Raw genomic sequence first — 25,821 nt, forward strand, 5'->3', positions numbered from 1 at the left:
CCCCCTCTCTCTCCCTGTTCCCCCCCCTCTCTCTCCCTGTTCCCCCCCTCTCCCTGTTCCCCCCCCTCTCCCTGTTCCCCCCCTCTCTCTGTTCCCCCCCCCCTCTCTCTGTTCCCCCCCCTCTCTCTCCCTGTTTCCCCCCCCCTCTCTCTCCCTGTTTCCCCCCCCCTCTCTCTCCCTGTTTCCCCCCCCCTCTCTCTCCCTGTTTCCCCCCCCCTCTCTCTCCCTGTTTCCCCCCCCTCTCTCTCCCTGTTTCCCCCCCTCTCTCTCCCTGTTTCCCCCCCTCTCTCTCCCTGTTTCCCCCCCTCTCTCTCCCTGTTTCCCCCCCTCTCTCTCCCTGTTCCCCCCCCTCTCTCTCCCTGTTCCCCCCCCTCTCTCTCCCTGTTCCCCCCCCTCTCTCTCCCTGTTCCCCCCCCCTCTCTCTCCCTGTTCCCCCCCTCTCTCTCCCTGTTCCCCCCCCCTCTCTCTCCCTGTTCCCCCCCCCTCTCTCTCCCTGTTCCCCCCCCTCTCTCTCCCTGTTCCCCCCCTTCTCTCTCCCTGTTCCCCCCCCCTCTCCCTGTTCCCCCCCCTCTCCCTGTTCCCCCCCCTCTCCCTGTTCCCCCCCCCTCTCTCTGTTCCCCCCCCTCTCTCTCCCTGTTTCCCCCCCCCCCTCTCTCTCCCTGTTTTCCCCCCCCCTCTCTCTCCCTGTTTCCCCCCCCTCTCTCTCCCTGTTTCCCCCCCCTCTCTCTCCCTGTTTCCCCCCCCTCTCTCTCCCTGTTTCCCCCCCCCTCTCTCTCCCTGTTTCCCCCCCTCTCTCTCCCTGTTTCCCCCCCCCCCTCTCTCTCCCTGTTTCCCCCCCCTCTCTCTCCCTGTTTCCCCCCCCCTCTCTCTCCCTGTTTCCCCCCCCTCTCTCTCCCTGTTTCCCCCCCTCTCTCTCCCTGTTTCCCCCCCTCTCTCTCCCTGTTTCTCCCCCCTCTCTCTCCCTGTTTCCCCCCCCTCTCTCTCCCTGTTTCCCCCCCCTCTCTCTCCCTGTTTCCCCCCCCCTCTCTCTCCCTGTTTCCCCCCCCCCCTCTCTCTCCCTGTTCCCCCCCCCCCCTCTCCCTGTTCCCCCCCCTCTCTCCCTGTTCCCCCCCCTCTCTCCCTGTTCCCCCCCCTCTCTCCCTGTTCTCCCCCCCCCCTCTCTCCCTGTTCCCCCCCCCCTCTCCCTGTTCCCCCCCCTCTCTCCCTGTTCTCCCCCCCCCCTCTCTCTCCCTGTTCCCCCCCCCCTCTCCCTGTTCCCCCCCCTCTCTCCCTGTTCTCCCCCCCCCCTCTCCCTGTTCCCCCCCCTCTCTCCCTGTTCCCCCCCCCCTCTCTCCCTGTTCCCCCCCCCCCCTCTCTCCCTGTTTCCCCCCCCCCTCTCTCCCTGTTCTCCCCCCCCTCTCTCCCTGTTCCCCCCCCCTCTCTCTCCCTGTTCCCCCCCCCTCTCTCTCCCTGTTCCCCCCCCCTCTCTCTCCCTGTTCCCCCCCCCCTCTCTCTCCCTGTTCCCCCCCCCCCTCTCTCTCCCTGTTCCCCCCCCCCCCTCTCGCCCTCACGCACTCTCCCGCCCTCGCTCTCCTCTCCCCCCCATCTCGCATATAGCTTTATCAGTCATTCATACCCTAATAATTTTGAAGAGTGAAGCTGGAAGTGACAAGTTTTTAAGCTGAAGAGGAAAAGAAGGAAGAGACTAATTGAGAGGACGACTTTTCTGTATGATGGTTCTTGCGTTTATTCTTGTATTGGAGTTTGAATTTTTTTCTTAATGGGTGCTGGGAATTTTTCAAGTATAGATAATGTATGCTGGGATTTTTTTCTGTATGATGTGTTGCATTTCTGTGTAATTTATTTCCTTGCTTTGTCGCATATTTAGGTCTTGGGTCCATAAGATTGTATATTGCTAGGACAAGTGGCATGTTGTCGAGATGAATTAAGAGCAAGCTTGGCATCAAAAGTGCTGTTAATACTCTGCTTGGGGGAAGAAGTGACCAATGGGTTTCCTTGCTTAACTGTTCTCAAACCCCAGCAGCTTAACAATATTTATGAATGCAGTTTGTCAGGGCATCTGTCATGCTGTTAACTTTACTGATGGCAGAAAGCTCTGTGAGAAGTTCATGAGTAGAAAGATTAACTGTCTTCAGAGGCGCTTGGACCAGTTCTGCAGATGGGTTGAGATATGGAAGATGGATTTTAATGCAGATAAATATAAGGGAATATAGATGTAAAACAGGCAACAGTAGATGTACAGAGAAATTGAAGGAGCCTTCATTGCCAGAAGTTGAAGCAGATTTGGGAGTGATTGTTGTCATAATCTCAAAACATCTGGTCAGCGTGTGGCAATTATTAACATGTAATTTATGTATAACCAGATGGAATGCTTAGTTGCACCGTGATAGCACAATCAGAAGAATTGACAATACACAGATTAATGAGGCTATGTGCACTTTTGGTCACCAAACCTCAAAAAGAACATTCATGAATTAGAACATTTTCAGAGTAGAATTATCAGTATGATTCCAAGCCTTGAGGGACTAAGTTGAGAAGAGGGGTTCAAGCAGCTCAACATATTTTCCCTGGAGGAAAGACTGAGAGGAGACAATCCAGGTTTTGAAAAGAGTGAAAAGGTATGGTTGAGATAGATTTGGCATTACAAATTGTAATGTTTGAAGTTCTACAGGGCCTTGTAGATAATATATGTCCATTATTTTGACTGTAAATAAGGCTAATGGTTTTTTAAAACTAATATAAATTACAACAACAGAAGTCCCTAAGTTGCACTGATGCAAATGTTGCATCACAGCTGCCATAACTTTTTTCATGCCAAAAGGTGTACTTGATTAGTAAAAGTTTGTATGATGGTGTGGCCCAGACTTATGACTTGATTTCATTGAAATAAAGTAAAATTGACTTTCATTTTTCATTAAAAAAAAAGTTGTGTGCAACTGTCGTATAAAAATGTAACATTTTGTTTTATAGTAATTGGACAGTCAGCTTCTGAACCCCAAACATTGGTGATTGCCATTTTTCATGCATGTACTTGAATATTAACAGTCTGTTTGACAGTTGAGGGCATCATATCATTCTGATTTTCATTCAGCGTCAACCCGTGCATTTTCCATTAGGGGTGACCAGATAGCATTGAGGACATCACTAACCCAGAGGCTCAGAGGCCAGTTGTTGCAACTGAACTGTTTCCTTCAGTGATGTCGGCTTACTCGACTTGTCCCAGGATCAAACCTGTGATCACTTAGCCTGCATAGCTTAGTGCTGCACAGGACTGCCTGGCACTATCGACTTTGGAACATAGGATTACCTTTTCTGCTCCCCTTCAAGGCTGAAATTGTTTTGGTGCAGCAGCTAAACCCTAAATGTGAAGTAATTTTTTCATATTACAATGGAGGATGAAGGCATACACTGCTCAAAGGTAGTTCAACAAGGAATATGTGTTTAATGTCTCATACTGGGAACTTCTTAAGAAGGAATGCAGCAAGGTAGGAGGGGGACTATTTTATAGTGAAATTCTGTTTTCTGCGCCCGTTTGTATCTGGAGCTTGATTGAAGATTACCGATGGTTTGAGAGACATTAGAAGGCAAGATAAATTACAGTAAACAGTTTATCTTGAATTGGCTGCATTCTCAATGTAGATTTATAAAAAAACATTTTATTTTCTGCTCCTGCCGATTGTGACCTTAATTTTAAGTGATCCGGACTTGTGTAGGGGTTACAATATTAAAATTAGCAAATGACACAAGAATAGGGATTGAGGTTAACAGGGAAGAGGAAATGAGTAACTTTAGATGGACATAAACAATTTAGTAGATTGAGCAGATAATTGTCAGATGAAACTTAATTCAAGGGACTGTGAAATGTGCCATTTTGCACAACTCCTGCTGTTGCCCTGCATGTGAACCGAGCAGCTTCCCCCTATTCCTCAACTGAACTATTTTATTCTTGGAGCATACCCACCTTTGCCCAGAGTCGTTTTCTACCTGACATCACTTTTACTGCCTCCCTTTCCCAGGGTGCCATCCCACCTTTCTCCTCACTGCCTCATTCCTTCTCCCCTCACTGCCTTTCCTCTCCCCATTCTCTTCTCTCCCTTCTGTAGCGCCCTCCTACTTCTATCTCCTCTTCTCCTACCCACTTCCAGTCTCCCTGTCCCAACTCTCTTCACACCTCCCTCTTATTGCACCCCCTTTCCTTTCAGCATTTTCTTAAGAACATATAGACATAGAAACATACAAATTTGGAGCAGGAACAGGCCACTCAACCCCTTGAGCCTGCTCCGCCATTCAATAAGATCATGGCTAATCTTTTTGTAACCTCAATTCCACGTTCCTGCCTACCCTCGATAACTTTTCATACCCTTGCTTATCAGCCCTCCGCCCTTGCCCTTCTTTGTCCTCCTTGTTTGCCCTTCCCTCTCTCTTTAAGATCGGTGCAGGCTTGGAGGGCCGAATGGCCTGTTCCTGTGCTGTATTGTTCTTTGTTCTTTATTGCCCCTGGCATTCTACTCATTCTCCCTCGCCTGACCTTCCTCCTGCTTTCCTTTCTAAAAGGTATTAGCATTTTGTGATGAACTGCTTTGAGCAGAGCACTGGTTAGTCCTCTTATAATTAACACATTTGAGTTAAGTTGTCATTAATATTTTGTCTTCAAAACATTTAATATTTCAAATCTATTTTGTATTTCGATAGCTGTGGAAGAGGCTGGAGGAGACTCTTATAAGTATAGTCTTAGGGTAAGTTGGACTAAAATGATTACAAGCTTATTCCTATTGAAGCAAATGTGTTTATGAAGGAAAATTTATCATTGACTAATTGGGCACCTGAACCTCAGTGTAACTTCATAAAATATAAATTTACAAGATTAGATGCCATTGCAGCTTTGGTGCATGTGATTTAATGAAGCTAAAATTTTTGCTTGTAGCTAAAATGCTAGATTATTGGACTCTTAACTGGGATCTTAAATTCAAATCCTTGTTTTGACTATTGACCCACAGTTTCCTTTTCCCTTTGTATCATCCAAATGTAATATTTTAACATTTCAGTCTGAATAAAGGGAAATGGATTTGGGAAAGTCGAAAGCTGTATTCCTGCATTGCTTAAGTGGATGTCTTATTTTGATCAACCAAGTACTTAACGGACACGTTAATGAGAAATCACGTGCATGTAATACAGAGAGCTCCATGCAACTTGACCAGTTTTTAAAAAATGAGGTTTGCTGTTTTTTTTGTTTAGGAAAAAAGGATTCAACTCAATGTGAAATTCCCATTGCAAATCATTCTTCACAATGAGAAATGAACTTGAGTAATTAGACTGAAGAGGGAGAAAAGGAGGGACAAAGGGATGTGTTCCCCCCTCTCTGTGTTCCCCCCCTTCTCTGTGTTCCCCCCCCTTCTCTGTGTTCCCCCCCTTCTCTGTGTTTCCCCCCCTTCTCTGTGTTTCCCCCCCTTCTCTGTGTTTCCCCCCCCCTTCTCTGTGTTTCCCCCCCCCTTCTCTGTGTTTCCCCCCCCCTTCTCTGTGTTTCCCCCCCCCTTCTCTGTGTTTCCCCCCCCCTTCTCTGTGTTTCCCCCCCCCTTCTCTGTGTTTCCCCCCCCCCTTCTCTGTGTTTCCCCCCCCTTCTCTGTGTTTCCCCCCCCTTCTCTGTGTTTCCCCCCCCTTCTCTGTGTTTCCCCCCCCCTTCTCTGTGTTTCCCCCCCCCCTTCTCTGTGTTTCCCCCCCCTTCTCTGTGTTTCCCCCCCCCTTCTCTGTGTTTCCCCCCCCCTTCTCTGTGTTTCCCCCCCCCTTCTCTGTGTTTCCCCCCCCCTTCTCTGTGTTTCCCCCCCCTTCTCTGTGTTTCCCCCTGTGGAACAATTTGAGGCAATATCTGAAGAGTTTTTGTTACGGTTCTTCAAGCTCACCCTAGAGTCCTTAAATATAATTAGATCTTGCTTTTCACTGGGGCCCTGTATTATTTTTAAACCTTGTTCGCTATAGGAGTCTTTTCTCCCTTGGGGTTCATGTGTCTTCATTGGATTCAGAGGCTTGTGAGAAAGGGATGGGAGCAGACAGGAGAGATTTCTTCAGTCCAGGAGCAAACAGTCTGAGTTCAAACTCTCTCTGGCCAGTTCAAAAGAAAACTCGAACAGCCAGTTAGTCATATGACCAGCTGATCGAACCAGTCCTGGCAGTTGTGGATTGTATCCTCCTCCACTGGCCCTGGAATGCGCTTCCTCACCTTCGATGTCTGTTAGTTTGTAAATGCTTTTTTTCTAGCCACGGCTGATCTGTTTAACAAGTCATTTCCTCGCTCCACCAACTGTTAGAAATCAATGTTCCTGTCAAGATTGATGTGTCTCATTCTTGACAGGTGGGGGCCCAGCATGACAGCCCCCACTTCTGAGTCCATCCCCCTCCCGAGTCTCCCCTCGCCCCCTTCTGAGTCTCTTCTCTCCCCAACCCCCTTTTTTGGGTCCTCCCTCTTCTTCCCCACCCCTCCATCCCCCACCTTCTGGGTCCTGTTCCCTCCCTTTCTGGGTCCCCCCTTCCTTTTCTGGGTCCTCCCTCCCCCTGCCCCGCACCTTCTGGGTTGGTCCGCCGCCCCCCCCCTTTTCTGTGTCTGTCACCCCCCCTCCCTTTCTGGGTCTGTACCCCCTCCCCTTTTTGGGCCCTTTTCTCTTTTCCCCCCCCCCCCCCCCCCCGTGTCTCCTCCCTCTCTCTATTCCCTGTCCCGTCTCTCACCCCCCCCCCCACCTCCATATCTGTCTCCCCATCTTCCCACCGCCATCTCCTCCTCACACACACTTTCCACCCAGCTCTCCCCCATCAGTCTCCCCCGCCGCCGCCGCCGTCTACCCCCTGCTCCATTTCCATCTCCCTCTCCCCCTCCCCCTCTCCCCTTCGTCTCGTCTCTCTCTTCCCCTCCTCCCTCCCCCCCCGCATCTTCGCCCCCACGTGTCTCCACGTCGTCCCCCTCTCTCCGCATCGCCCCCCACCCCTTTCTCTTTACCCCCGCTCTCTACCGCAGCATTGTACAGTGAGAGACCCGTCCCCAACAGTACTGTACCCCAGTGTTGCACAGTGACAGACCTGTCCCAACCGGTACTGTATTTGTTGTACAGTGACACCTGTACAGCAATGCACTGGAACGTGCATCAGTGCTGTAAATATTTCACAGGGCGGTGCTTGCAAGATAGTGGGTTCTTAGTGGCAATAACAGGCCAGTTAGGAGCAATGGGGAAGCTCCAGGCAGGTGCTGTGATATTTCCAGTCAGAAGAGCGAACTGATGAACATCTTCGCTGCTTGGGTTTCTGTTGAGTTTCCTGTCCAACCAAGCCCTCAATCGGGGGCTTTGCCAGTGGGCTTCTTATTCCTGCAGCGTCACTTCTCAGTATAAGTGCAGTAACGCTGGCGAGTCATAGCCCTTCACGAGGGAGCAAACAACCACAGGGGAACAAAAATAAGATGTTGAATCCCCACTGGGACATATGCTTCTTCCTGCTATGAGCAACTGGCCATGAAGCAGCTGTCCCCACATAATCAGGTTAAATTGCTGTCCTTCCTTAGCAGTTATTGAGGCAGGTAGGACAAGTGTGCGATATCCAGCGCTCCAGTCTGGTTGAATATTGTGACCACTGATATGGTGCAGCTGAGCCCTGGGCAGCCCACTGTCAGTCACATAGGATTGGTGGGCCGGATTCAAGCCTTTGGTGGGCCCGATATTGGACAACCATAACTTAGAAGTTGCCAATGAACAATCAGCAAGCAGAGAAAAACAATTAATCAAATCCTTCAACTTTTTTTCTACCACATCATTTAAGTGGCTATGTTGGTTTGCCACCCACCCTATAATATACACTGAAAAGGAAATTTTAACCTAAGAATGTTAAATTCAACAAATAAGTTAAGGTCGGAGAGAAAAAACTCAGTGTACTCGAAACCTAGCCCAGTTATCTTCGAAAATGCTTAAACATAGAACACAGAACAGTTCAGCACAGTACAGTACAGGCCCTTCGGCCCACGATGTTGTGCCGAACCTTTAACCTACTCTAAGATCTAACTAACTACCTACCCTTCATTCCACTATCATCCATGTACCTATCCAAGAGTCGCTTAAATGCCCCTAATGTATCTGCTTCTACTACCACCGCTGGCAGTGCATTCCACAGACCCACCACTCTCTGTGTAAAGAACCTACCTCTGACATCTCCCCGAAACCTTCCTTCAATCTCCTTAAAATTATGCCCCCTGGTGATAGCTCTTTCCACCCTGGGAAAAAGTCTCTGACTATCCACTCTATCTATGCCTCTCATCATCTTGTACCCCTCTATCAAGTCACCTCTCATCCTGCTTCGCTCCAATGAGAAAAGCCCTAGCTCCCTCAATCTTTCTTCATAGGACATGCCCTCCAGTCCAGGCAGCATCCTGGTAAATCTCCTCTGCACCCTCTCTAAAGCTTCCACATCCGTCCTATAATGAGGCGACCAGAACTGAACACAGTATTCCAAGTGTGGTCGAACCAGGGCTTTATAGAGCTGCAACATAACCTCGCGGCTCTTAAACTCAATCCCCCTGTTAATGAAAGCCAGCACACCATACGCCTTCTTAACAACCCTATCAACTTGGGTGGCAACTTTGAGCGATCTATGGACATGGACCCCAAGATCCCTCTTCCTCCACACTACCAAGAATCCTGTCTTTAAGCCTGTATTCCGCATTCAAATTCGACCTTCCAAAATGAATCACTTCACATTTTTCCAGGTTGAACTCCATCTGCCACTTCTCAGCCCAGCTCTGCATCCTGTCAATGTCCCGTTGCAACCTACAACAGCCTTCCACACTATCCACAACTCCAGCAACCTTCGTGTCATCGGCAAACTTACTAACCCAGCCTTCCACTCCCTCATCCAAGTCATTTATAAAAATCACAAAGAGCAGAGGTCCCAGAACAGATCCTTGTGGAACACCACTGGTCACTGAGCTCCATGCTGAATACTTTCCATCTACTACCACCCTCTGACTTCTATGGGCCAGCCAATTTTGTATCCAGACAGCCAACTTTCCCTGTATCCCATGCTTCCTTACTTTCTGAATGAGCCTACCATGGGGAACCTTATCAAACGCCTTGCTAAAATCCATATACACCACATCCACTGCTCTTCCTTCATCAATGTGTTTTGTCACATCTTCAAAGAATTCAATAAGGCTTGTGAGGCATGACCTGCCCCTCACAAAGCCATGCTGACTGTCTCTAATCAAACCATGCTTTTCCAAGTAATCATAAATCCTGTCTCTCAGAATCCTCTCCAATAATTTGCCCACTACCGACGTAAGACTGACTGGTCTGTAATTCCCAGGGTTATCCCTATTCCCTTTCTTGAACAAGGGAACAACATTTGCCACCCTCCAATCATCCGGTACTACTCAAATGATTTGGAGGAAAGTATAGGTGATCTGATTAGCAAGTTTGCAGACGACACTAAGATTGGTGGAGTAGCAGATAGTGAAGGGGACTGTCAGAGAATACAGCAGAATATAGATAGATTGGAGAGTTGGGCAGAGAAATGGCAGATGGAGTTCAATCAGGGTAAATGCGAGGTGATGCATTTTGGAAGATCCAACTCAAGAGTGAACTATACAGTAAATGGAAAAGTCCTGGGGAAAATTGATGTACAGAGAGATTTGGGTGTTCAGGTCCATTGTTCCCTGAAGGTGGCAACGCAGGTCAATAGAGTGGTCAAGAAGGCATACGGCATGCTTTCCTTCATCGGACGGGGTATTGAGTACAAGAGTTGGCAGGTCATGTTACAGTTGTATAGGACTTTGGTTCGGCCACATTTGGAATACTGCGTGCAGTTCTGGTCGCCACATTACCAAAAGGATGTGGATGCTTTGGAGAGGGTGCAGAGGAGGTTCACCAGGATGTTGCCTGGTATGGAGGACGCTAGCTATGAAGAGAGGTTGAGTAGATTAGGATTATTTTCATTAGAAAGACGGAGGTTGAGGGGGGACCTGATTGAGGTGCACAAAATCATGAGAGGTATAGACAGGTTGGATAGCAAGAAGCTTTTTCCCAGAGTGGGGGATTCAAATACTAGGGGTCACGAGTTCAAAGTGAGAGGGGAAAAGTTTAGGGGGGATATGCGTGGAAAGTTCTTTACGCAGAGGGTGGTGGGTGCCTGGAACGCGATGCCAGCTGAGGTGGTAGATGCGAACATGATAGCGTCTTTTAAGATGTATCTAGACAGATCCATGAATGGGCAGGAAGCAAAGAGATACAGACCCTTAGAAAATAGGCGACATGTTTAGGTAGAGGATCTGGATCGGCGCAGGCTTGGAGGGCCGAAGGGCCTGTTTCTGTGCTGTAATTTTCTTTGTTCTTTTTGTTCTTTGTACTCCAGTGGACAGTGAAGACGCAAAGATCATCGCCAAAGGTGCAGCAATCTCTTCCCTCGCTTCCCGTAATATCCTTGGATATATCCCGTCTGGCCCCGGGGACTTATCTGTCCTCATATCATTCAAAATTTCCAGCACATCCTCCCTCTTAACCTCAACCTGTTTAAGCATATCAGCCTGTTCCACGCTGTCCTCACAAACGACCAGGTTCCTCTCACTAGTGAATACTGAAGCAAAGTATTCATTTAGGACCTTCCCTACCTCCTCCGACTCCAGGCACAAGTTCCCTCCACTATCCCTGATCGGCCCTACCCTCACTCTGGCCATCCTCTTGTTCCTCACATAAGTGTAGAACGCCTTGGGATTTTCCTTAATCCTACCCGCCAAGACTTTTTCATGTCCCCTTCTAGCTCTCCTAAGTCCATTCTTCAGTTCCTTCCTGGCTACATTGTAACCCTCCAGAGCCCTGTCTGATCCTTGCTTCCTCAACCTTAAGTAAGCTTCCTTCTTCCTCTTGACTAGCTGTTCCACATCTCTTGTCATCCAAGGTAGCCCAGTTATCTTCGAAAATGCTCAAGTTTTAAAAAATTATTCCTATTCTTTCATGGGATGTGGCAAGGCCAGCATTTGTTGCCCATCCCTAATTGCCTTTGAGAAGGTTTGGTGAGCCTACCATTGTATGAGGCTCACTTCTTTTGTGGCTTCATTTTCATAGAGTTATAATGTTGTAACAGCACAGAAGGAGGCCATTTGGCCCATTGTGGTGGTGTCCGTTCTCTGTAAGAGTTTCACTCTATGTCCCTATTTATAAAGCCCAGGATCCAGTATGCTTTCTTAACCACTTTCTCAACCTGCCCTGCCACCTTCAATAATTTGTGCAGGCATGCCCCAGGTTTCTCTGCTTCAGCATCCCCTTTAGAATTGTGCACTTTATTTTACATTGCCTCTCCTCCTCCTTCCTTCCAAAATGAATCACTTTCTCTTCATTAACTTTCATTTGCCACTTGTCTGCCCATTCCAATAGCCTGTGTTCTCTTGAAGTCTGTCACTGTCCTCCCCACAGTTCGCAAGTTTTGTGTCATTCACAGATTTTGAAATTGTGCCCCTGTGCACCCAAGTCTAGGTCATTAACCTATGTCAAGAAAAGCAATGGTCCTAACAACGTCCTCTGGGGAACCTCACTATATAGCTTCCTCCAGTCCAAAAAAATGACATTTACCACTATACTCTCTTTCCTGTCACTCAGCCAACTTCGTATCCATGCTGCTACTGCCTCTCTTATTCCATGGGCTTTATCTTTGCTAACAAGCCTGTTATGTGGCACTTTATCAAATGTGTTTTGGAAGTGCATGTACACATCAACTGCAGTACCCTTATCAACCCTCTCTGTTACCTCATCAAAAAACTCAAGCAAGTCAGTTAAACACGATTTGCCTTTAACAAATCCATGCTGGTTTTCCTTAATTAGGGGCGGCACAGTGGCGTAGTGGTTAGCACCGCAGCCTCACAGCTCCAGTGACCCGGGTTCAATTCTGGGTACTGCCTGTGTGGAGTTTGCAAGTTCTCCCTGTGTCTGCGTGGGTTTCCTCCGGGTGCTCCGGTTTCCTCCCACATGCCAAAGACTTGCAGGTTGATAGGTTAATTGGCCATTATAAATTGCCCCTAGTATAGGTAGGTGGTAGGGAAATATAGGGACAGGTAGGGATGTGGTAGGAATATGGGATTAGTGTAGGATTAGTATAAATGGGTGGTTGATGGTCGACACAGACTTGGTGGGCCGAAGGGCCTGTTTCAGTGCTGTATCTCTATAAAAAAAAAAATCCACATTTATCCAAGTGACTATTATTTTTGTCCTGGATTATTGTTTCTAAAACCTTTCCTACCACCGAGATTAACCTGACTGGCCTGTAGTTGCTGGGCTTATCCTTACGCCCTTTTTTGAATAAGGCTGTGACATTTGCAATGTCCCAGTCCTTTGGCACCGCCCCTATATCCAAGGTGGATTGGAAGATTATGGACAGTGGCTCTGCAATTTCCTGGTGCCTGGAGACATTTTAAGTATAGCCAGCCTATTTTATATCTCTTCTATATTCTGTGATAGATAATGTGTGTGTATGGCAACAGAAAAAAAATTTAGAGGGACCATGCACTGATAAAAACCACTGTGCACAACAACTAAATTTTAAAGGGAACTTTGACTAGGACTGCTGCTGATTTTGATGCACATTAATGACTTGGCAAATTGGCAAAGACAGTTCCTCCACTGCCGAAACCTTTATCTCTGGTTTTCAATGGGAATCTATTCTAAAATGCTGCATTTGTTCATGTAATCTTACACTATTGGTTTTATGAAATTCTTTTTTTTGTCTTTTAGCCATGTACGGAAGTGCTGTTTTTGGACATTTTTCACGAATACAGTCAAACGCTTACCCCTGTGCTGTTAGAAATGGTTCAAAATCAACATGGTAAGTCTGATTTTCTTTTAAAAGAGATGTTTAATTTTAACATGATATATATTGCATCAAAAAGATTCTTTATTTTGGGCATACATGAAGTGTTTTCAAATCTCTCAAAATTGAAATTTGCAGGATGGCAGAACCCCTGTTGATGTCTTTACTTGGAAACTTAAATAATCATGCGAATGTTTTCTGTTCATTGTTGAAAATCATTTGGAATTTTTTTGTATTCTGGAATTGTATAATTTATGCTTTTCTTGATATCCAATAGTGTATCAAAATAATGGCTACAAAATAACTCAGTGCATTTACAGCATTTCATTGAATATTTTCTTTTCTCATTTATGGAATGTGGGCATCACTGGCAGGGCCAGCATTTGTTTCCCATCTCCAGTTGCCCTTGAGAAGGTGGTGGTGAGCCGCTGCCTTGAACCACAGTCCATGTGGTGTAGTTCCACAACAGGACTGTTGGATAGTAAGTTCCAATATATTGATCCAGCCCACGATGAAGGAGCAGCAATATATTTCCAAATCAGAATGGTGTATGACTTATAGGGGATGGTATTCCTATGCACTAGCTCCCCTTGTCATTATCGGTGGTAGAAGTCACACGCATGCAAGTAGTCCTGGGTTGTAGCTTCACCAGGTTGACACCTCATTTTGAGGTATGCCTGGTGCTGCTCCTGACATGCCCTTCTGCACTCTTCATTGAACCAGAGTTGGTCTCCTGGCTTGATGGTAATGGTGGAGTGGGGGATAAGCTGGGCCATGAGGTTACAGATTGTGGTTGAGTACAATTCTGCTGCTTCTGATGGCCCACAACGCCTCATGGATGCCCAGTTTTGCATTGCTAGATCTGTTCGAAATCTATCCCATTTAACAGTGATAGTGCCACACAACAAGATGGACGGTATCTTCAATGTGAAGGCGGGACATCGTCTGCACAAGGACTGTGCGGTGGTCACTCCTACCAATACAGTCATGGACAGAAGCATCTGCGGCAGGCAGATTGGTTAGGACAAGGTCAAGTATGTTTTTCCCTCGTGTTGGTTCCCCCACAACCTGCCGCAGACCCTAGCAGCTATGTCCTTTAGGACTGGGCCAGCTTGGTCAGTAGTGGTGCGACTGAGCCACTCTTGGTGATGGACATTGAAGTCCCCCACCCAGAGTACATTTTGTGCCCTTGCCACCCTCAATGCTTCCTCCAAATGGTATTCAACATGGAGGAGTAGTGACTCATCAGCTGAGGGAGGGTGGTAGGTGGTAATCAGTAGGAGGTTACCTCGCCCATGTTTGACCTGATGCCATGAGACTTCATGGGGTCCGGAGTCGATGTTGAGGACTCCCAGGGCAACTCCCTCCCTACTGTAGACCACTGTCCTGCCACCTCTGGTGGGTCTGTCCTGCCGGTGGGACAGGACATAACCTGGGATAGCAATTGTAGTGTCTGGGACATTGTACGGTATGATTCCGTGAATATGACTATGTTAGGATGTTGCTTGACTAGTCTGTGGGACAGCTCTCCCAACTTTGGCACAAGCCCCCAGATGTTCGTAAGGAGGACTTTGCAGGGTCGACAGGGCTGGGTTTGTCGTTGTCGTTTCCGGTGCCTAGGTCGTTGGTATATCCGGCAGGCATGGAGATGGAAGGAATAAATGCTTGAGGTGGTGGATAGGGTGCCAATCAAGTGGATGGTGTTGAGCTTCTTGAGTGTTTTCTGAGCTGCACTCACCCAGGCAAGTGGAGTGTACACCATTACACTCCTGATTTTGCCTTGCAGATGGTGGAAAGACTTTAGGGAGTCAGGAGTTCCATTTCGATCTACACAACACGCAGCCTCTGACCTCTTGTAGTCATAGTAATTATGTGTCTGGTCCAGTTCAGTTTCTGGTCAATGGTGATCCCCAGGATGTAGATAGTGGGACTTCAGCAATGTCAAGGGGCAACTCCCTCCTGTTGGAGACGGTCATTGCCTGACATGTGTGGTGCGAATGTTACTTGCCACTATTCATTATCTGAGGCATAGCGAATGCCGCTGAACATTGTGCAGTCAACAGCGAACATCCCTACTTCTGACCTTACAATGGAGGGAAGGTCGTTGATGAAGCAGCTGAAGACTGTTGGGCCAGGACGCTACCCTGAGATTCTCCTGCAGTGATGTCCTGGGAATGAGATGATTGACCTCCAGCAACCACAACCATCTTCCTGTGCGCTTGTTATGACTCCAGCCATTGGAGAGTTTTCCCCTTGATTCCCGTTGACTTCACTTTTGCTCGGGCTTCTTGATGCGACACTAAAGGCCTGCTCAGGTCTGGAAAAAAAAGCTTGACCCAAACCCGACAGAACCACATCGGACCTGAGCCCGATCCGGCCCGTGTCCTTCCGTTTTTTGCAGCGCCCGACCTGACCCTAGTGCAGTCACTGTACTTATCAATTTTGGATGAATGGAATGGAAGGAAGCTGCAGCATGAGCGCAATGACGTCATCGAGACGCTCACTGCACAGTGGAGTCCGGATGCACGTTTCCCTCCTTGACGTCCCGGACTCCCAGCTCAGGTAGGCTTTTCAAACTTTGACACTTACTTACTCAACTTTCCTTTTCCTCCCAGCAGAGCAAAAGGTAGTAGTGTGTGTGTCCGGCCCGACCCGAGCCCGAAAGCCAGACCCGGAAGAGCGACCCGACCCGTACCTGACACATGTCGTCGGGTCCCGTCGGTTTCGGGTCGGGTAGCAGGCCTTTATGCCACACTCCGTGAACTGTAGCCTTGATGTCAAGGGCAGTCACTCACCTCATCTCTGGAATTCAGCTCTTTTGTCCATATTTGGACTAAGGCTGTAATGAGGCTTGGAGCTGAGTGGTCCTGGCAGAACTCAAACTGAGCAGGCTACTGGTAAGTACTGTTTGATAGCCCTGTCGCTGACACTTTCCATCACATTACTGGTGATTGAGTGTAGACTGATGGGATGGTGATTGGATTTGTCCTGCTTTTTGTGGACAGGACATAACTGGGCAATTTTTCACTTTGTTGGGTAGATTCCAGTGTTGTAGCTGTACTGGAACAGCTTAGCTAAGGGCTAGTTCTGGATCCCAAGTCTTCAGCACTACAGCCGGGTTCTTGTCAGGGGACCATTGCTTTTGCTGGATGCAGTGCCCTCAGCTATTTCTTGATATCACGTGGAGTGAATTGAATTGGCTGAATTGGGTGATGCTGTGGGCCTTCAGGATGAGGCTGAGATGGATCATCCACTCGGCACTTCTGGCTAAAGTTGTTTGCAAACGCTTCAGCGTCGTCTTTTTCACTCGCATGTTGGGCTCCGTCATTATTGAGGATGGGGATGTTCATGGAGACTCCTGTCGTTACTTGTTTATTTGTCCACTATAATTCATGATTGGATGTGGCAGGACTGCAGAGCTTTGATCTGGTCTGTTGGCTGTGGGATTGTTTAGCTCTGTCTTTTGCATGCTGCTTCCACTATTAAACATGCATGTGGCCCATTTAAGGCAATGTCCTTGGAGGGTATCTCTGTTTCTTTTAATTCTGTTCAGTCTTTCTTCGGTGTCCTCTAGAGCTACTTGCTGCTTCTGAGAAGGAGATTAATGTACTTCACACTTGTTTTTAGATGAATGAAAACAAACTAGGGTAGTAAGGTGACTTAATGGATTAAATTTGAGGAAACACAACTCTAAGTCTTAGGGCAGAATTAGTAGATTAAAGAATTATTTTTCCTTGTTAAGTAATAATACAACATAATGTGGGAATTTATTTCAGTGGAATATGTGTCTCAAATTGAAACTACTGTTCAGTTCACAGGAACAGGAGTAGGCCATTTAGCTTCTTGAGTCTGTTTCTGAAATCAATGCTGATCTGTGACCTGCCTCCATATAACCGCCTTTGGCCTATATTCCTTAATACCTTTGGTGAACAAAAATCTATGAATCTCAGATTTAAAATTCACAATTGGCCTAGTATCACCTGCTGTTCGTGGAAGAGAGCTCCAAACTTCTCTCACCCTTTGTGTGTAGAAGCGTTTCCTAACTTAAGAGCGTTCTCCTCCTAAAGTCCCGAATATCACAGATGCCAGTCTTCAGCCAATTTGATTCAATCCATATGAAGGCACTGGATACTGCAAAGGCTATGGGCCCTGACAACATTCTGGCGATAGTGCTGAAGATCTGTGCTCCAAAACTTGCCATGTCCCTAGCCAAGCTGTTCCAGTACAGCTACAATGCTGGCATTTACCCAGCAATGTGGAAAATTGCCCAGGTATGTCCTGTACAGAAAAAGCAGGACAAATCCAGCCCGGCCAATTACTGCCCTATCAATCTACTCTTGATCATCAGTAAAGCGATGGAAGGTGTCGTCGACAGTGCTATCAAGCGGCACTTGCATAGCAGTAACCTGCTCAGTCACGCTCAGTTTGGGTTCTGCCAGGGCCACTCAGCTCCTGACCTCATTACAACCCTGGTCCAAGAATGAACAAAAGAGCTGAATTCAAGAGGTGAGCTCAGAGTGACTGCCCTTGACATCCAGGCAGCATTTGACAGAGTATGGCATCAAGGAACCCGAGCAAAGCTGGAGTCAGTGGGAATCAGGGAAAACTTCTCCACTGATTAGAGTCATACCTGGTGCGAAGGTTGTGGTTGTTGGAGGTCAATCATCTCAGCTCCAGGACATCACTGCAAGAGTTCCTCAGGGTAGTGTCCTAGGCCAAGTGATCTTCAGCTGCTTCATCAATGACCTTTCTTCAGTCATAAGGTCAGAAGTGGGGATGTTCACTGATGATTGCACAATGTTCAGCACCATTCGCGACTCCTCAGATACTGAAGCAGTCTATGTCCATATGCAGCAAGACCTGGGCAATATCCAGGCTTGGGGCTGACAAGTGGCAAGTAACATTTGTGCCACACAAGTGCCAGGCAATGACTATCTCCAACAAGAGAGAATCTAACCATCTCCCCATGACATTCAATGGCATTACGATCACTGAATCCCCCACTATCGACATCCTGGGGGTTACCAGAAACTGAACTGGAGTAGCCATATAAATACCATGGCTACAAGAGCAGGTCAGAGACTATGCATCCTGCGGCTAGTAACTCACCACCTGACTCCCCAAAGTCTGTCCTCCATTGACAAGGCACAAGTCAGGAGTGTGATGGAATACTTTCCAGTTATCTGGATGAGTGCAGCTCCAACAACGCTGAAGAAGCTCGACACCATCCAGGACAAAGAGGCCTGCTTGATTGGCATCCCATCCACAAACATTAACTCCCTCCACCACCAATGCACAGTGGCAGCAGTGTGTACCATCTTCAAGATGCACTGCAGCAACACACCAAGGCTTCTTCGACAACACCTTCCAAACCTGCGACCTTTGCCACCTAGAAGGACAAGGGCAGCAGATGCATGGGAACACCACCACCTGCAAGTTCCCCTCCAAGCCACCCACCATCCTGTCACTGTTGCTGGGTCAAAATCTTGGAACTCCCTTCCTAACAGCACTGTGGGTGTCCCTACCCCACATGGACTGCAACAGTCCAAGAAGGCAGCTCACCACCACCTTCTCAAGGGCAATTAGGGATGTGCAATAATTGCTGTCCTAGCCAGCAACACCCACATCCCATGAACAAATAAAAAAAAAGGCTTCACTCCAAAAATATTTCCTGTAGTCCTAGATACCCCCACCAGCACAAATAATATCATTGTATCTACCCTATCAGTTCCCCTTAATATTTTGAAAATTGTGATCAAATCACCCCATAACCTTCCAAATTCCAGGGAATACAACCCTAGCTTGTGTAATTTTTTCCATAATATAACTGTTGGAGTCCAGGTATCATTCTGATAAATTTATGCTGCTGTTCCTCCAACAAGAACAGCAGCAACAACTTAAATTTAAGTAGCACCTTTAATGTAGTAAAACATCCCAGGTTGCTTCACAGGAGTATTATCAAACAAAATTGGGCACCGAGCCACATTAGCTATTAAGACAGATGACCAAAAGCTTGGTCAAAGATGTCGGTTTTAAGGAGTGTCTTAAAGGAAGAAAGAGAGGCAGAGATTTTCAGAAGTTAGGGCTTTTTTCAGCTGCAGGCATGGCCACCAATGGTGGAGCAATTAAAATCTCGGATGCACAGGACTAGAATTGGCGAAGCGCAGATAACTCTTGAGGGTTGTAGAGCTAGAGGAGATTACAGAGATGGGGAGGGGCGAGTCCATGAAAGGATTTGAAACTTAATGAAAATTTTAAAATCAAGGCTTTGCTTAAGTGGGAGTTGATGTAAATCATTGAGCACAGGGTGATGGGCGAATGGAACTTGGGGTGTGAGTTGGGACATGAGCGACAGAGTTTTGGATGACTTCAGGTTTGAAGACAGTAAAATGTGGGAGGCTGGCCAGGAGTGCATCAGAATAATCAAGTCTGGAAAGAAAGACAGACTTGCATTTATATAGCAGCTTTCATGACCACTGGATATCCCAAAGTTCCAATTAGTTGCAATGTGTCTTAATCTAGTCAAGCTATCTCCTCTTTGAAGGCGTCCCACTGTTCTAGCATCTTTCTGTAATTTGTCTGCAAATTCGTTCCTGTATCATCATCCCACTGTTCGGTTGCCTGGAGTATACACCATATAGTGTAACAGATTCTGTATCTTTCCTTACTTTTCACTAAATAGCTTCTGTTTTTAACCCACCACCTACACCATCCCTTTCCAGTGCTTTAGTTGTTTCTTTGATCAATACTGCCACTTTCCCCTCCATTTTTCTCTTCTCTATCTTTCCTAAATACCTTGTAGCCAGGTATTAAGTTCCCAAGCCTTCCCTTATTTGAACCAGATCTGGTACTGTGACTATATCATAGTCCCATGTGCCGACTCGTGCCTGATGCTCACCGGCCTTATTTTGTCTACTTCAGGCATTTATGCATATGCACTCAAAACCCATCTTCCATCTGCAGTCTGATTTTTTTTTTTTATTTCTGAACTATTCTTTATTAGTTTAGTTTAGAGATACAGCACTGAAACAGGCCCTTCGGCCCACCGAGTCTGTGCCGACCATCAACCAGCCATTTATACTAATCCTACACTAATTCCATATTCCTACCACATCCCCACCTGTACCTATATTTCCCGACCACCTACCTATACGAGTGACAATTTATAATGGCCAATTTACCTATCAACCTGCAAGTCTTTTGGTCATGTGGGAGGAAACCGGAGCACCCGGAGGAAACCCACGCAGACACAGGGAGAACTTGCAAACTCCACACAGGCAGTACCCAGAATTGAACCCGGGTCGCTGGAGCTGTGAGGCTGCGGTGCTAACCACTGCACCACTGTGCCGCCCTATTCTAGTGCTATTTCTCTGTGCGCCTTATTTCTTCTCTCAAATCTTTGATTCTGGTGTCCCATCTCCTTGCCAAATTAGTTTAAATCTTTCCCCACAAAGCCTTGATGCCTTGTCCAGTCTCTCAATACTGCACTGAATTATTGGCCTAGATTGTATGGTTAAGTCCATAATGTGGCTTGAAGCTACTCTCTGGGATTTAGTGTTGAGAGTCTTACCAGCTGAGCCAAGTTGACATGCATTTAACTGGTGACTTCAAAACTGGTAACTTTGCAGACAGGTTGCTCTTTTGCCTAATTTAAAATACTTTTATGTCCTCTGCAATATAAGTATTAATTGGATTTAAATACTTGTTCACTAATTATTGTAGACTCATTAATGATTTTACACAGTCTGACAGAAGCAGTGCAGGTGCAATGCAAAGGAAAGCAGGAATGGCCAAAGATTTACATGTTGTAATAATATAGTCAAATATGGCAGCAGCACCTTTCTCATTTTGTTTCTAGTGACCCTTGATAAAATTAAGTATGTTAAATGTAGATCGTGTTTGAAAATTAGCTGGTGCTAATTATCTGAACTTTACTTGAGTGAAATAAGCGGAATGACCTATGAGTTGCAGTTCAGAGTAAATTATGTAGGCTTTGTTTAAGAGTGTGATATATTCAAAATTTGAATTTCTATGCGGCATTTGGGAGGTGATTGGAGAGTGATGTTGGTCAAAGATTGAAAGTGACCAAAAAAATGACTCGTGTTGCAATGTTTATGATATTGTGAATCAGCAGTATTTATTATAGCCAGGATTTTGCAGTCAGCAGTGAAATGACAGTGCTCACTGCTGACCTCAAAGAAAGCTGCCTAGAAAGATGTTGCAATCTCTGAGGCAAGGATTTCAAATTTCCCAATGTGAATTCCATTTTGGCGCAAGCTATAGAGAGTCTTTGGTGTCCAGCCACAGTGACAACATCAAGCAGGCTAAGCAGCCAGTCACATTGAAGAATTCTCACTGGCAACAGATCAGGAAGTAAAAAGAACTGACTATCCTTCACTTTTTAATTGTTTTGCCAAGAGCAAAATAAAGATTGGGATATACACGTGAGATTAAGATAGAAGGTGAAACATAAAATTAAATTTTATAGTTTTTATTGTTTAAAATTCTAATCGAGAAATTTGACGTTCCACAAAAAATTAGTTTTTCAAGGCCAGAGAGGTTGTTCGGTAATTATGACTGAGAGTGCTTTTAAAAAGCCAGTTACACCTCATTCAACAAGGCGTAACTTTTTCAAGTGTTTTACAGTGAGAATAACAGCATGTGGAAGTTCATGTCAGTTCAAATGATACCTAAGGTTTCCATCTGTGGAGACTTCAACAGTGCGCCCTGTGGAGGAGCAGGGAATCAGTGACAGCAGATCTTGATTTTTAGCTGCGCATGTGCGGACACCAGAAGTTACTGTCAGTTCCACAAGAGTACTGATATGAGTACTGACAGTTTCACTGTCATTACAACTGCAAAATCTGGGCCAATAATATAACATAAAAACCTCCCAGGCCAATTTCTAATTCATTAAATATATTTCTACATACGATGTAAAGTTTTACTGGTATTTATATATTTCCACTTTTAAGCAAAAAAAAAATTGACAGATGTAATGTTTGTAATACCTAAAGCCTGACTAGTGGTGTTAACCCACAAATAGTTAATTTTATATTTGTTGCCATTTCTTCTTTCTTTTGGGCCTCCTTATCTCGAGAGACAATGGATACGCGCCTGGAGGTGGTCAGTGTTGCCATTATAAACAAAAGAAAATGAATAATGAATCCATGTAACTATAATTTGAATTAACATACTGATTAGCATTTCAATTTGCATTAATTTCATGCTGCAGAGACTTTTCATCATTACTTACAATTACGTCCAATTAGCACCACTGCAAAATATAACAGTCAATCACCATTAAGTGTGACCTACCTTGGAAATTCCTAGGAAGAAAAACCTGCTCATCACTAGACCTGAACAGGGAAATAATTTGATCCGTCCATCTGTGTGCTGGAAGAAATGAATTGTTGAAATTTAAGGAAGAAAATAAGGTTCCCGTATTTAGTTCAGTTTAAAATTTATAATTCTGGTGTCGTCATACCTCCAAAATGCGGTTGTATAGTTTTGCTATTATAGATGTGTGAAGTGTGTGTTCCCTTACAAGCAGCTGAAGTAGTGCTATTTTCATCATGTTGCATAGCTCAGATGAGCATCAGTGAAAAGGCACTGATATAATTTGGTGGTTGGGTTGCTAACAGTGAATCTTCAACTCACTGTTGCAGTGTGGTATTAGACCACCTCTACTTGTCATTATCATGCCACTTACACACTTGGTGTAGTCTAACTCCAGGTTTGTGCAATGCTACTTCCATGTTTGTGCTTCATTGGATGGTTTGGAAATATTAAATTGGTATGGAATCTATTCATTTGGAATGAAGTGAGTCTGTTGCCATTGCTCTGTCCACTTAAATTGCTGCCCATGCTGCAGAGTTCTGCACATGCATCAGGCGTGCATTTGCAGAATGCCTTTGTTGCGAATTCCAGTGCAGTCTGTAGTAAGATGTTGCCAGTAGCATGAGTTTGGTCTGCCTGCTTCATGTTATACTCACCATAAAGTTATAAGTAAGTACCAAATTCTGTTACCTGTTAAAGGATAGCACAAAGGTATCCATTGTGGAGTAACTTGTATATTTTCTATCATTCGTTATCCTTTTATTTCTGTATTTGCATTTGTACTGCTTGAAGTAAAAATGAAACAACCAGAAATAATGGTCTTGGTGTTTTTTTTAGGACCAACCAATGTGGATAATACTGTTGGACTAGTGATCAAAGATGCTGGTATGTTATGTTTTCCAAAATATTGTCCAGTTCAATAAAGGACTATGGTTATATCAGCAGTGTTTTTGGTTTCCATGATATTATGACAATATTGTTTTATAACAGAAGAGCATCTCGTTTTGAGTACCATGGCATATATCCTAACATTTTATGATGGGAGTCTCTGTAAGACTCGGAAATGTTGAATATACATTTTGATATATTATTACTTTCAACCTATTGTGAATGCTGGACTTTGTAGTATGATTATGTTTTAAAAAAATGATTTTCAAAGCAGTGTAAAAAGGATTTGGAGGAGACGTGTGACCTCACACCAAGTCTGCCCAGAGACAAGTCAGGGGTCTTGGTTACCATGTAAACAAGGATTCCAGATCAAAGACCCTTTTGAAAGTGGAGTACAATGTTGTAACACCTGACCAACAGTGGGTTTTGCTCTCCCAGACTCTCGGATTGTAAACAAGGAGCCAGGGGCTCTCAAAATGCAAATTCAAGTTGCAATTGCTAACAGCTGGAAACAAAGGAAGGCCCAGGTGCCCAGGCCATTTTGCAATGGCCAGAATTATGGATTCTGAATACCATGTAACATATAAATATGGTGTGGGATTTTTGAGTGTTAAGTTAGTGGGAAATACCTTCCTGTAATTTAGTGTATTAACTACCTACTAAGTACTGTTTAGTTAATGTTGATTTTTAGTTTAGTTATAGTAAAAGTCTTAAAATGTGAAACATTGTCGTGTAATTCTTTATTTTGGTCTGGAAAGTTCATATCTCTCGTTTTAAAGTTAATGGTCTCAACTGAGGTCTGTTACAGAACTGTATTTATTTTCTTCTTGGATTAAAACAGTGCCTTTAAGACTCACTTTAAAAATAGTGTGCCTTTAAAAACCAAGAGGCACAGTGTGCCATCTGCGTCTGTTACCTTGGCAACAGCAGGAGAGTGAGGAGGTCACAATATAATGTTTCAATTTGACCGCATAAAAACCAGCTGAAACCAGTTTTGGGTGACACCACTCCTTGTTTAAAGAACTGTTTGACGTCTGCTGCAGTCGAAGTGTTTTGAATGCCAATGACTTTCATCAAATCTGCACGGAGACTTCGAGTGGCATTTGAATATTTTTACACTAGGATACCTCACCCATCAGGAACGTAACCCACAAAGACATATAACCCGGTTATTTATTTATTAAGAAACAGCTAATTTTTAAAACATCTATTGTAAGAAACTAGTTAACGGTTGATTTTTGAGTGTGTGTGTGTGAATGGGGGAGTTAGGTTAAAATAAGAAGTTATAAAGTCTTTAGACATAGGTTTATCTTGGTGTTTAAGATTTAGTTTTTAATAGTTAATTTGTTGTTTAAAGATACCTAGTTTGGTCTGTTTTATTCTGGGGGTTACTGGAGTGTTTAATTTGGCTGTTTTCCAGTTGGGTGGGAAAACTTTACACAATATACTGCAACCAGTTGAGTGATGGGACTGAATTGACAGTGCATTACTCCCACCTAGGTCATAACACTATTATGAAACTAGTTTGTATTGCTGACACTTTATATTTTCATCTTGATAGTGTACAATGCAATTGGATTGGCAGCCTATGAACTTTTTGACAGTGTGGACTTTGACCAGTGGTTTAATAACCAGTTACTGGCTGAGTTGCAGGTTACTCACATAAGGTAAGCCATTATTGTTTAAGCAAATTAAGAGAGCCTATTGTTCAGAAATTTAATTTCAGTATTTCCAGTGGAACATTAACATATTCACACGATGCCCTTTGAATTTGCATTATGTCTTTGCTTTTATTTAATGCCTCTTTGATTATCTTTTTCACTTTCTTTGCTCACTTTTACTCCTTTCCACTCTGGCATTATCTTTCTCAGTTTGGACCATGGATTGTCCAATCTATGGACATCACCACAAACATTTCTGGTGTCTGTCTTATTTGGCACATAAGGATGCTTGCTTCAGATTGTTCACTGATCAACTTTCCATTACTCCCCTAACAACATGTTGAAAATGTTGTGTTGCTTCTGAAAACAGCTCTGTATGTTCACAGTTTTGCACTGCCAGTAAAATATTCTTGTTTTATGTTGTGAAATTATTTTCCATATTTAGGGAGATGGTAGCAATCAAAAATCATGTTTAGCTTGAGAATCAACACCTTTGTTCTGTGTGATAGCCTTTTATTTCTGTCATACTGCAACTGAAGTGGTAAAAGCACTTAACGATGCTGTTGTTATGGTATAAGATGTTTAAAGCTGCTTTTATTTTGCTAGTTGGGTCTTGGGAAAGTGAGCAAATTGTGCTGTGTTTCTACTGCACAGCCAGTCTCCCTCTGGAGGTTTACTGCTTTACGCAAGTGCAGACCGATTATAAGATTTTGGATATGCTGTGACAGCGTTATAGACAGAATAGTGGTATGCCTGCGTTGTAATGTCATCACCAAAGCTCCACCAGGACCAACTTGGCATCCCTGCCACTGAATCCATCTCCCTCTCCAACCAATCATCAGACTGTGAAACCTCATTTTATCCAATACTGCATATTTCAACTACTGCTGTATCAACATTACTACTGCTGAAATCTTTATCCCCATGCTTTTGTCACCTCTAGACTTAGAGTCATTGTCATAGATACAGCACTGAAACAGGCCCTTCGGCCCACCGAGTCTGTGCTGACCATCAGCCACCCATTTATACTAATCCTACATTAATCCCATTTCCCTCTCTCATCCCCACAATTCTCCTACTGTCTACCTACACTAGGGGCAATTTACAATGG

General features: G+C 45.1%; 1 protein-coding gene across 4 annotated transcripts in view; it reads left to right on the forward strand.

Annotated features, from left to right (window-relative positions):
* Window positions 1-25,821, forward strand: part of ipo11 (importin 11) — an 837,351-nt gene that overhangs the window by 257,816 nt on the left and 553,714 nt on the right. For all 4 annotated transcript variants that reach the window (XM_068034109.1, XM_068034083.1, XM_068034101.1 and 1 more), the window contains exons 12-15: window positions 4,693-4,736; window positions 12,747-12,837; window positions 22,999-23,046; window positions 24,611-24,716. In XM_068034109.1, the coding sequence (XP_067890210.1) occupies window positions 4,693-4,736; window positions 12,747-12,837; window positions 22,999-23,046; window positions 24,611-24,716 (289 nt within the window). The remainder of the gene's footprint in view (window positions 1-4,692; window positions 4,737-12,746; window positions 12,838-22,998; window positions 23,047-24,610; window positions 24,717-25,821) is intronic.

Source organism: Heterodontus francisci, chromosome 1, assembly GCF_036365525.1.
Source record: "Heterodontus francisci isolate sHetFra1 chromosome 1, sHetFra1.hap1, whole genome shotgun sequence".
Lineage (NCBI taxonomy): Eukaryota > Metazoa > Chordata > Chondrichthyes > Heterodontiformes > Heterodontidae > Heterodontus > Heterodontus francisci.